At 33.4% G+C, this 13,288-nt stretch overlaps 1 protein-coding gene across 14 annotated transcripts in view; it reads right to left on the bottom strand.

The window, feature by feature from the left end:
• Positions 1–13,288, bottom strand: part of LOC120418138 (endophilin-A) — a 141,119-nt gene that overhangs the window by 59,217 nt on the left and 68,614 nt on the right. For 12 of the 14 annotated variants that reach the window (XM_052708794.1, XM_052708798.1, XM_052708792.1 and 9 more), the window contains exon 2: positions 6,773–7,136. In XM_052708794.1, the coding sequence (XP_052564754.1) occupies positions 6,773–6,817 (45 nt within the window). In that variant the 5' untranslated portion in view covers positions 6,818–7,136. The remainder of the gene's footprint in view (positions 1–6,772; positions 7,137–13,288) is intronic. The other 2 variants (XM_052708796.1, XM_052708795.1) reach the window with 1 other exon arrangement.

Below are 13,288 nucleotides of genomic sequence, written 5' to 3'. Positions count from 1 at the left end.
TTAACAAAAGCCCTAAGGTAAAAGCCCACCTGGTGACCTTCGCCAACATTTTTCATTTCTGATTTTATTCGAAATTTCTTGCTACATTCATAGTACAGACCATGAGTGAGCATCTGAAACAAATTTGACATCGATCGGCAATCCCGATCAATTTTTAGAACGATTTACTTTTTGCCTTTCTTACTAAAGAAAGGTATAGGTTTTACTTTAAGCCAGGACGTCATTTCCAGCTTCGTAAATATGTCGATTCAGCATTAATTTTAAACCGAAAAATCGCTAAAAAATCACACTGCATCGATTTTCGACACTTCGACGCCAATTCGACAAGTTGTCAAGTTGAGCTTCGAATACTGGCGCAAGAATGCTGGCGCATATAGTTTGGCTCGACTTATACTCGTTTGTAGTTGCTTGTCTACCGATGTTTCCTACAACATGTAAGACATCGTAGCTTTTCGGTTTCTTTTTCCCAGTCCGTTTTTGCATAACTGTCCAATGTTTATGCAAAAACTTTTTTGACATAGGACATTCATCCGGGTACAATCAATTTGTTTCCCGTGTGCTCCTAAAATCGCCTTTAAGTAGGCTTCATTTGTCGTGTCGTTTTATTAAACAGAGTTCATTGGATTCCAATAGGAGCTTTCGAAGCTTCTAAGCTTTATATCGTTTTCAAAGTTTTCAATGCTCGCGACGCCAATGGCTATCTACCTAAGGTATTGCGATTGAGTGTGTAGTGGTGCGGTTGTAAAAATATCTATCTCTGACTCTCTCACTTTCGTAGACGCTGAATGGCAAGCTTCCCACTGTGCGGTTAACTCGGTTTTGCTTTGCGCCTGCTTTGTTCGGTTTTTGGGCTCGTACCAAAACTAGAAAACCAAAACCGCGGTGTGTGTCGTCACTTGCGCATTGGAAGCTAAGAATTTGTACGATTAAAAATATTCGATAGGTGAAAATTGTGTTTTCAATTTCTTTTAGAAAACACATCATTAATAATACCTTGCTTTAATCATAAGATTTTTTGTATCAAGTCGATGTTGTGAATTGAGAGAAGTTATATTCTTTAGTAAGAAAGGCTCTATCTCACCCCTGGTGGGATTAAATCGGGTTTTTACATTTGCAATAGCACCATTATCATTTAAACTGTAAAAAAAATGCGTAGAGGCATTGTCAGGGACACTAGAAAAATTAATGCATGCTTCTTTTTACATAAAATATAAGAAATGTTAGTAAAAACACAGCCAAAGTTGACCTCTAAAAAATGACATTTAAACAAAAACATTGGCAAAGTACCCTAAAACAAGTAAAACTTGCAACCCATGAAAATTTTAAGAGTTCTTCTTTCCTAAGCTTTTTCAAAAATTGGTTGAAAAATATTTTTGGCGATTTTTTAAATCGAAGCCCGTCTAAAGGCGGGGTTGGGTTGTAGAAGGTTAATTAACTTGTCCAATTTTTTAAAACTGGCATTAAACTTTAAAAAATCAATACGCATTGAAAAATATAAATATAAAGAAGAGAAAAAAAAATCTCAAAGTGCCTATATTTTATATTTAAAATCTAATTAGAAAACTTTTTTGTAAGGGCAGATAAAAATAATGAGCGGAGACTTGCATGGATGAACCAATTCTATAAAAAAAAAATTGAAGAAAAAGTCCCAACAAAATCCAAGATAAATTCAAAAAAAATATGTAATTTGCCAATTTTTAAGAAAACCACTCAAATGCTATTTATTTAAAAAGTAAAAAAGAAACAAAGAATTTGGAAGAGTTGCGCAGGCTTAACTAGAGGGGAAGCAAAATTTTTGGGATCCCCTGAAAGCAGGGTCAACATTTGAAAAATCTGGCAAAGTATCGATTTAAAATCTGGAAAAATCGACCGGACAAAAGCCTAACAATTTTGAATGGTGAAGGGAAGGGAGGAAATAAATTAATTTAAAAGTTTGTAGAATTCAGATGGTTTAACTGATTTTATGACCTCAACAATGTTGAATTTGTATTTTCTTTAAGAAATACACATTCTTTTTTATTTCATTTTCAATAAAACTCGTTAATTTTAATCAAACAAAATTCCAAATTGGGCATAAACTAGAAAATCTGGCCAAATCTGTCAATATCTGGCACTGGGAAAGGTAAATCTTTATTCTGGCAAACACTTGAAAAATCTGGCATTCCCAGATTTATCTGGCAAACTGGAAACCCTACCTGAAATACAGGCTCATTGCATTTTTCAGAAATATATAGACAGGACCGAATTGTTTTTCTTCAGATTTTTTATGAAGAATTAGGGCGGTTCGTCACTGTTGCATACAAGCAAAAATTGCATGCAATATGTGGGAGTAGCGAACAGCACTAGTTCTCCATACAAACTTAGGAGACAAACAATTCGGTCCTTACTAAATATATTTGCAAAGATCAAAGTGCACGTGTTTCTGGGGATGCCAACGTTTGTACTTCCCCTCGAGTTGAGCCTGCGCAGAAATTTTGTTGGCCGGTGTTATAGGTGATATTTAATCAAAATGCATCATCATTTCAAAAGTGATGGAAATGCATAGGCAATATAACTAATTTTTAAAAATTACAATAGCGGGTCCTGTTAAATATACATACAAATTTCTCTGATAAACATTTATTTTACAGTTTTGAAACTTATTCTTTTTAAATATTTGTATAATTTAAATACTCGTTCAAACAAGTTCTTCTTCAACATTTCAATCACAGTAAAAGGCAAAGGGTTAAAATCGCATCCCGGTTAGGCCGTTCCGGTTGATGGTTGCTGCTACCACGGTTGTGGCTGCGGTCACGTGTCGCAGTGAGGACAGGTGTCGAATCCTGTGAGCCACACACACACACACACGCACTTACGCGTGTGGTTTGGGTCGTCCCAGGATCAGCACCAGGTGTGTGTATTTGACTGTTGACTGCTGGAACGACGACGACGACGACAATGACTGACTGGGGCCAGATATGGGTCACGGCCACTGGGCCACACCGCAGCCCGGCCTACAGGTGTGGGGGTTTGACGGTGCTGGGGATGCTGTGTGGGTTTGAGCAACAGAGCACACGTGTCACTGTGTGGGTGTGTGGGAGTGGAAATCAATGCAATGTCATGATGCTCTCGCAGGATGGAATGACGGGCGCTCTGATTTCACCAAACTCGTTATGAATCTGCCCAAGCGTTATGATGCGGAAATGAGATATGAAGTTGGCAGTAAGTGCACAATTTCTGGAATGATGAGATTGGCGGAATTCTGCTGACAAAAGGTCAAAGGGAGAGATTTGTCCTAGAACGGAATTTTTGTTAGTGATTTCATATGACTGCACTAATTTTGGTAAAAACGCCAAGGAAATTCAAAGATTTTCATAGCTGTGTTTGCTCGATACTTACTTTAACCCTTTCAGGCCTGATGGGTCATATATGACCCAAAAATCAAAATTTTCAAAACTAGCCTATAATTTTCGTATGGTCATAAGAATCATTTTCCCATAATTAACTTTAAAATTATTTTTTTTTAATTCAGGCCTGAAAGGGTAGAAACCAGTTAATCAGTGATAAAAAAAAACCTAGGTTGTTAACGATAAAACTATCGAGTTTCCATATCAATAAGGATATTTCTATCGTCATCGTTATTCCGATGATTCTATCGGCGATAATTTTATCGACGATAACGGAAGATTACTTATATTTAACATATTTCTAAAATTGAATAAAACCAATCAAATTTTGTTGAATTTTCAAGCTTCCTCTTAGTAAATATTTTTTTGATCATATATATGGGTCATTCCAACTGAGTACTCTTTTGAACTCGACCTTCACCGATTTGGACCAAACTTGGAGGGAACGTTCATCTATCGATAGTTAACAGAAATCCCAAGTCTGGTGCTGATTGGACCATTCCTCTATTTTTGACACCGCTCTCTTTATTTGACGATTTTCTAAAAAACGTTATTTTTTTTCTTTTAATCATAACTTTGCAAATACTTAAGCGAAAGACTTTCTACAGGATGAATTTTATAGAAAATTGTCTAAGGAATTTGATAAAAATAAAATCTTAAACCCTTAATCGCTGTATCCCGCCAATAGTTCATTTTAGTTTGAGGTCTACATTGATTATTATGTAAAATTGTCCGGGGAACACGATGGTGATAAAATAAAACAAATAAAAATTTAAGGAACAGGTCAATACTAAACTTTCATACGTAAAACGCTAAAATATAATATTAGTGGGTATTTAAGGGTTAAAATTTTATTTTTATCGAATTCCTTGGACAATTTTTTATAAAATGCATCCTGTAGAAAGTCTTTTGCTCAAATAGTTGCAAAATCATGATTAAAAGAAAAAAATTATAAAATCGTCAAAAAAGAGGGCGGTGCCAAAAATAGAGGGATAGTCCAATCAGCACCAAACTTGGGATTTCTGTTAACTATCAATAGATGAACGTTCCCTCCAAGTTTGGTCCAAATCGGTGAAGGTCGAGTCCAAAAGTGTACTCAGTTGACCTGGAATGATCCATATAATATATAAGTTTTAAAGTAAAATAACTACAAAAAAAACGCAAAATACCGTTTTTTTAAGTACTAAAATTTTTCTAATTTGCAATATGGGTATCAAACGATTCAAAAATGTGCATGCATTTTAACTGTTTTAGTATTTTGGGAATGAAACACTCAAATTTTCACACAAATACCGTATTTTCTCGAAAATACACAAAAATTATAATTCGCAACATGGATATTAAACGATACATAATTTTGCATGTATTTTAACTGTTTAAGAGTTTTGTGAATGAAACAGTCAAATTTTCACAAAAATACCGTATTTTCTCGAAAATACTAAAATTTTTATAATTCGCAACGTGGATATCAAACGATTCATAATTTTGCATATATTTTAACTGTTTTAGGGTCTTTTGAATGCAGTTCTCAAATTTTCAAAAAATACTGTATTTTCTCGAAAAAACTTATTTTTTTGTAATTCGCAATAGGCATTCGATATGAAATTACGCTAAAAATAATTCCCCCCCCCTTTTTTGAGTTTTTTGAATGAAAAAGGAGGTAGAATTTCGCTTCGTTTGAACCAATTTGCAAATCATGAAAATTTGAGTACTTTAAAAAAAAAATACAGTATTATGCGAAAATATTAATTTTTCACTCAAAAAACTATAAAACAGTTAAAATACATGCAAAATTTCAAAACGTTTGCGAATTATATAAAAATTAGTTTTTTCTAGAAAATACGGTATTTTGGGAAAATTTTTGTATTTCATTAAAAATCTCTAATATAGTTAAACTACAGCAAAATTTCGGATCGTTTGATACCCATATTGCAAATTTCATAAATTTTATAATTTTCAAAAAAAAACGATAATTTGTGAAACTTTAAGTATTTCATCAAAAAAAAATCTAAAACAGTTAATATACATGCAAAATTTCGAACCGTTTGATACCCATATTGCGAGTTATCAAAATTTGAGTATTTTCAAGTAAATAACTATCAACAAAAGATTTATTAAGGGAAAGCTTGAAACTTCAACATAATTTGGTTGGTTTTAGTCAATTTTAAGAAATATATTAAATAAAAGTTATTGTCCGTTACCTTCGATAAAATTATCGCCGATAGAATTATCAGAATAACGATAACGATAGATTTTCGTTATCGTCCCGACGATAACGATAACCATTATCGTTATCGTTAAACGATAATATTTTCGACGATAACTCTATCGATTAACAACCTTGTTAAAACACACAGTTTACATTTTTAATTTAATGTAAAACTAAACATGGAATAAAACTTCAAATAAAATGACACGAATGCCAACCGCTAATGTGTCAATAACAATATAATAATTTCAAATAAAAAATCCGAGACATTACTACAAAGATATCAATATTTATTTTCGAGAAAAAATCGGGATCGTCACAAAATCTTCGCCATGGCAATTTCAAAGGGAAATGAAATATTATCTGTTTGGTTTATCGCCAAAAGCAAAAATGTCTTAGTGGAATTCAAGTTTCAAAAGTTGCATTTGAACATAGAGTTGAAAAAAATCAAATTTCAAACTTGATTTCGAAACAAAATTTCGCAAAATGCACAAGATATTTCTTCCAGAGCTGCTTAATTTCCTTTATTCCTGAATTCTTCAATACCTAAATTCTAAAATTCCTATATTCCTTGTATTGGCCGCAGAGAGGATTCTTTAAACGGGTCGCATTCTTTTCTACAGGGAAAGAAGGATGCGAGGACATACCGTACCAAAATGCCTTTCTTCTGAATGGACCTTCATTCGCGTAGTGAAAATGAAGAAGCTAAAACAGTGAAGCTGTGATAAAAATTACTATTCAAAAGGAATTTTGAAAATGTGTTATTTTTATTTTACTAAGACGGGTTTTACTAAAAAGACAAAAACTGAGTATTCAAAAAAAAAATCAGAGAGAAGTTGCCAACAAGATGATGGTAATTGCGGTTTGATTGAGCGTTTTATCAGAATGCAATACTGTAAATACTAGTCTCTTTGTAGTCACAAGATATTGATTTTGATTACAATTTTTGTTTTGCTAATTTTGAGTTTGAAATTCATGAAAAAATGGCAAATAAGGAAAATTTTCTGCTCAAAACGTGTTTCAAAAGCTCAAAACGAACTCGAAAGTGCTGTTAATTTTTGAAAAAGCCTTACAGTACTTTCTCGATTTAAATTAAGCATTTAAGAAAAAGAAGAATCCCTCCCAAACCCTCCTCTTGTGTCCCAAAAACAAAAATAATCAAAATGACGCCACTCACCTGATTCGCTTTATTGATCTGCTTCTTCAGACCAGCGAACGCCATCCCGCTGGAAATTTTGAAAGCCTTTTTCTGAACCTGTTCACCCGGAGAAAAGACTGCCTTGCGGCACTAGCGCTGAGCACTTGCGGCTCGGGCTCTTTTTTCTTTGCAGCTCACACAGACAGTGAGCAGCGACACCACCAACTTTTGTGTGGCGGCAGCTTCTTCTAGCTTTTTTTTCCTGTTGTTGCTCTTATCGGATCGCTTGCACACTGACGTATCACACCACACAACAACGATTGCAACTTTTCACAGCTTTTTTTTTTCTTTCAGTATATCCACTCTTCACTTTTTCCTAATCAAACACTGCCGAATCTGGAATCTGGTTTTGTTCAATTTTCCCCAGCGTTGTCAGGAGCCACATGAAAAGAGAGGAAAATAGAGAGAGAAAAAAAAAGTATAAATCAAACTGTAAAACTTGAATTTCCAACCAATTTTCGGTTTGGTTTGGTTCCATCTTTGGTGGAAATTGCGACGACGGTGTTTGCGAGGCTAAAGTCGTTTCCAAACGACGAAACGTGAATCCAATCTCAAACAAGTTCTCGATGAACGAGCAGCAGCAGCAGTGATGATTACCGGTGATGGGATGAGGAAAAATCGAGCAAAACATTTCAAAACGGCGTTGTTTTTTTTTCTTAAATAAAAAATATAATTTTTAAAGTTTTTTTCAATTTTTTATATAATTATCAAAAAACAAACTTGTTCAACCTTTTTAAATTGTTACTCCACAAAAATAAACGAAAAGAAGCGTGCCACTCGGAACAATTGACAATTTTTTTCTCTCATTTCGATGATTTGTTATTCAGAAAGAAAATTGGCGAAAAGCAAATTGACTGCTGCAGCCGAGAAGTGCGAGGCAAGGACACGTTTTGTCATTTTCTAGCGAAAACGACGACGACGACGACGTTGTTTGAGTAAGATTCTTGGGATTTGATATTGCTAAGCAGAAGATGTACTAATTTTTTGCCCCCTTCAATTGTTGATTTTGCTGAAAGTACACGAATGCGGAATAAATTTGTGTTGATTTTCGGTGAGCTGCCAAGCGGTTCCATTGGAGAATAATGTTTAGAGCTATTTGATGGAGACGCGTGGTGGTTTGCAATATTTTTTCATCGAGAAAATAAAATAATTTTAGTTTAAGAGACAAAATAATTATTTTTTTAAATTCATCACGAACTTTATCAAAACACAGTTTTAAAGAAATGAATGTTTACTGAAATAACTTGTATTTACAACAATTCCTCATGAAAACAACATGATTCGAACTAAAATTTGTCCGATCGGGCTCAAAATTGGACTGGGGGTAATTGAAACACGCAACTTTCGGAACCCAAACATGGTCTTCGCTTAAATTTTAAGGTTATCACAGATTTAGTAAAAAAAAAAAGTTGATTTTGTTCCCGGTTTTGCACGAGGCGCGTCGAAAAACCCAGTCTTTATTTTCCTGGTTTTTACGAAAATCGTCGAAATTGACATTATTTTAACCACGCTAACGCGGCGTAGATCATCCTAATGGGCAAACAAAAAAAAAATACGAGTCTAATTATTTCGGAAAATGAACCCTCGGTCCCATTTTTAGCCCGATCGGAATATTTTTTCGACGGTTTTAAACAAATAACGGATAATCTAATCTTAAAAAAACGTATTTTCTTATTTTTTGTTTTTAACATGAAATTTTAGTCATCAGTTTTGATTAGTTTTGATAATCCAAACATTCGATTAACCGAAGATTTGATTTTTCAAAAAAAAAAATCAAACGATTTGATTAGCTAAAAATTCGACTATCCGAAGATTCGACTATCCGAAGATTCGACTATCTGAAGATTCGATTATCCAAAGATTCGATTATCCAAAGATTCGATTATCCAAAGATTCGATTATCCAAAGAAACGATCATCCAAAGAATCGATTATCCAAAAAATCGATTAGCCACAGAATCGATTATCTAAAGAATCGATAATCCATAGAATCGATTATCCAAATAATCGATTATCCAAAGAATCGATTATTCAAAGAATCGATTATCGCAAGAATCGATTATCGCAAGAATCGATTATCCAAATAATCAATTATCCCAAGAATCGATTACCCCAAGAATCGATTATCCAAATAATCTATTATGCAAAGAATCGATTATCCGAATAATCGATTATGCAAAGAATCGATCGTCCAAAGCATCGATTATCCAAAGAATTGATTACACAAAGAATCGATTATCCAAAGAATCGATTACCCCAAAAATCGATTATCCAAAGAAAAGATTATCCAAAGAATCGATTATCTAAAGAATCGATTATCCAAAAAATCGATTATCCAAAGAATCCATAATCTGAAGATTCGATTATTCAAAGATTCGTTTATGCAATGTTTCGATTATCCAAAGATTTGATTAACTAAAGAATCGATTATCCAAAGAATCGATTATTTAAAAAATCGATTATCCAAAGTGTCGATTATCCAAAGAATCGATTATCCAAAAAAATGATTATCCAAAGAATCGATTAACCAAAGAATCGATTATCCAAAGATTCGATTATCCAGAGATTCGATTATGCAAAGATTCAATTACACTGGCCTACAAAAAAAATGACAAAAATGACTGCGCAGGCTCAACTCGAGGGGAAGCATAAAGTTTGGGGTCCCCAGAATCTCGTGCATTTTGCATTTTGCATTTTTTCAAAATGATTTGTCTGGGCTGAATGGTTTTTCTCCAAAGTTTGTATGGAGAATTATGGTACGTTCGTTTGAAGAGCCGGTGCGGCACTGAGTGCCGCACTCGTCGGTGCCAGTTTTGGTTCAATCGAACGTCATTTGTCAGATGGCGGCGAAACTCGTGCGGAACTATCGCGAGTTTCTTCAAAGAAACACTTTGACAGCTCTGAGTGCGGCACTCAGTGTGGAACTAGCCATCAAACGAACGTACCATTAGTGCGGTTCGTCGCTCTTGCATACAACCCAAACATTGCATGCAATATGTAGGAGAACCGAACCGTCATCGATTTTCTCATTCTTATTTTTTTTTAAATTTTGAAAAATAGAAAATTTTACTTGTACAAACATTTGTAAACTATACAGAATACATAGTATGACGTTTTATATTTCCCTTTTTATTCAAATGTGCCACTTTGAAGCAGGTTACAAATTTTACAGTTTTGGGCCATTTGTGATACTTTTTTTATTTTTTAAGTTTAGTTGAATTTGAAATTTGGGTTTAACCTTGTTATGCTTCCTATTATATTTGGGTAAATTTTGAATATATTTTAATAATTTTGATTATATGTTACACTAGGGCAGAACTTTCAGGGAATTAAATATTTTTGTCATAAGTTTTTTTGAAATGATTGTATGGATTTTATTATACTGTTATTTCAATATTTTTGGACAGCTAATTTTTTTTATCTGAGGACGAACAAAAGAAAATTCGTATTTATCAATTTTAGGGTAAAACGTAAGCAATGACCCAGATTTCACAAATCTAAATATTTACAATCTGTGCTTGCAAAGATATTGCCTTTTTGAATGTGCGACAAAGGTCGAAAAGTCGAAAAATTGAAATGTCAAAAAGTCGTCGAAAGTGAGCAGTTGTCAGAATAATTTCATATAGTCTGACTTAAATTTTTTTTTTTTTTTTTAATTTTATCTTGATAGTCACACACCCTCACCCCTTACTCTATCTTACAAGAGCCTAATATTTGAAATTTTAAACAGAAAGCACATTTCCGACCTGATGTCTGGGAGGAAGTAAAAATAAAGTGGAACGAACGAACAAAAGGTTAATTCGACCTTTTTTCTTTCGACCTGTGATCCGTTATGTATTACAAATACAAATGTTATTTCACCCTTTGAAATCGTTCAGAAATTTGGGGCCAAACACAAATTTCGAGAAATAGAAATTTTCATTGGAAAAAAACTCGTACACTGGACGAAATACATTTAAAATTATTCTTTAAAATTTTATTAATCCATTTATATTGTTTACACTGAAAAAATAAATTTGAATGATAAACCGTTCAGAAACTCTTGAAAAATATATTATAAATTATTTTATTTTTTTTATTGGAGCAATTCTCTACAAAACCGGCCGATTTCGACCATTTTTATTTTTTGTATTTTTTGATTTGGCTCAAACTTTGTGGGGGCCTTCCCTATGACTAAAGAAGCCATTTTGCATCATTAGTTTGTCCATATAAATTTCCATACAAATTTGGCAGCTGTTCATACAAAAATGGTACGTAAATATTCGAAAATCTGTAACTTTTGAAGGAATTTTTTGATCAATTTGGTGTCTTCGGCAAAGTTGTAGGTATTGTTAAGGACTATTTAGAAAAAAATAGGTACACGGAAAAAAAATTCCCGATTTTTTTATTAACTTTTTTTTCACAAAAACTCAAATTCCCAAAATACGTATTTTTTTATTTTCGAGATTTTTTGATATGTTTTAGGGGACAAAAATCCGCAACTTTTGAGCTATAGAGAAACATGGTCAAAAAATCTGCCGCCGAGTTATGATTTTTTGAAAAACTGGTGATTTTTGGAAAAAATCGAAATTTCACTCATAAAATTTTTTTGACCTCATTTTTTTATGCAAAATTGAATTTGCAATCGAAAATTACTTTACAGATTTTTTGATAAAGGGCCCCGTTTTCAAGATATAGCCACCGAAAGTTTGATTTCAGCGAAATATTTGCAGTTTTTCGATTTTTAAAAATAGTGACCATGAGTGACCATTTCTAAAAATATTTTTTTTGAAAAGTTCAGAAAATTTGCTATAAAATTGTCTAAGAGACATCGAAGATTGGACCTCTGGTTGTTGAGATACAGCGGCTAAAAGAAAAAGAAACACGAAAATTGAAGTTTTCTAAGTCTCACCCAAACAGCCCACGATTTTCTAATGACGATATCTCAGCAACTAATGGTTCAATTTTCAATGTTAATACATGAAACATTCGTGAAATTTTTCGATCTTTTCGAAAAAAATATTTTGAAAAAAATTAAATCAAGACTAACATTTTAAAAGGGCCAAACATTGAATATTATGTCCATTTGAAATGTTAGTCTTGATTTAAAAATTTTCAAAATATTTTTTTCGAAGAGATCGGAAAATTTCACGAATGTTTCATGTATTAACATTGAAAATTGAACCATTAGTTGCTGAGATATCGTCATTAGAAAATCGTGGGCTGTTTGGGTGAGACTTAGAAAACTTCAATTTTCGTGTTTCTTTTTCTTTAAGCCGCTGTATCTCAGCAACCAGAGGTCCAATCTTCGATGTTTCTTAGACAATTTTATAGCAAATTTTCTGAACTTTAAAAAAAATATATTTTTAGAAATGGTCACTCATGGTCACTATTTTTAAAAATCGAAAAACTGCAAATATTTCGCTGAAATCAAACTTTCGGTGGCTATATCTTGAAAACGGGGCCCTTTATCAAAAAATCTGTAAAGTAATTTTCGATTGCAAATTCAATTTTGCATAAAAAAATGAGGTCAAAAAAATTTTATGTATGAAATTTCGATTTTTTCCAAAAATCACCAGTTTTTCAAAAAATCATAACTCGGCGGCAGATTTTTTGACCATGTTTCTCTATAGCTCAAAAGTTGCGGATTTTTGTCCCCTAAAACATATCAAAAAATCTCGAAAATCAAAAAATACGTATTTTGGGAATTTGAGTTTTTGTGAAAAAAAAGTTAATAAAAAAATCGGGAAATTTTTTTTTCCGTGTACCTATTTTTTTCTAAATAGTCCTTAACAATACCTACAACTTTGCCGAAAACACCAAATTGATCAAAAAATTCCTTCAAAAGTTACAGATTTTCGAATATTTACGTACCATTTTTGTATGAACAGCTGCCAAATTTGTATGGAAATTTATATGGACAAACTAATGATGCAAAATGGCTTCTTTGGTCATAGGGAAGGCCCCCACAAAGTTTGAGCCAAATCAAAAAATACAAATAAAATCCATTTCCGGTTTTGGTAGAGAATTGCTCATTGAATATCTGTCTAGAAATTTCTAGCTATTTTCCGATTGAATTGAACTTTCACAGATCTTTCATCTTAATGTACTACCACATGTTCCTACCTCAAGAAGCTATACCTTTTTCTTAATTTATGATCTTCCTACCGGAGAAAATCCATCCTCTGTCCCAACAACGTACTACTTTATCCCTTTTCGACCATCAAAAAATCCCCTCCAGCTCTACCCCACCAAAAAGCCTGATGTACCCCGCGAGAGTTTCCATCCCATTTTCCAAAGCCTGATCCAAAATATTCAAGGGAAGTTCGGCCAGGGATGGGATGGCTGATGCAATGGGCAAAGGCAAACAAAAAATCAATTTTCCCCCTCGCTTGGTCGCACTCTCTCTTCGTGGAGACAACCCCACCCCACCCCTCCTCCTACATTGAGCTTTGTCCCTTTCAAGGAAAATTAACGTGTGCACACACACACCAACACACAAGCACAACCTGAACTT

The sequence above is a fragment of the Culex pipiens genome, chromosome 2, assembly GCF_016801865.2.
Source record: "Culex pipiens pallens isolate TS chromosome 2, TS_CPP_V2, whole genome shotgun sequence".
Lineage (NCBI taxonomy): Eukaryota > Metazoa > Arthropoda > Insecta > Diptera > Culicidae > Culex > Culex pipiens.
The sequence above is the reverse complement of the archived record's forward strand: the minus strand, read 5'-3'. Positions and strand labels throughout refer to the sequence as shown.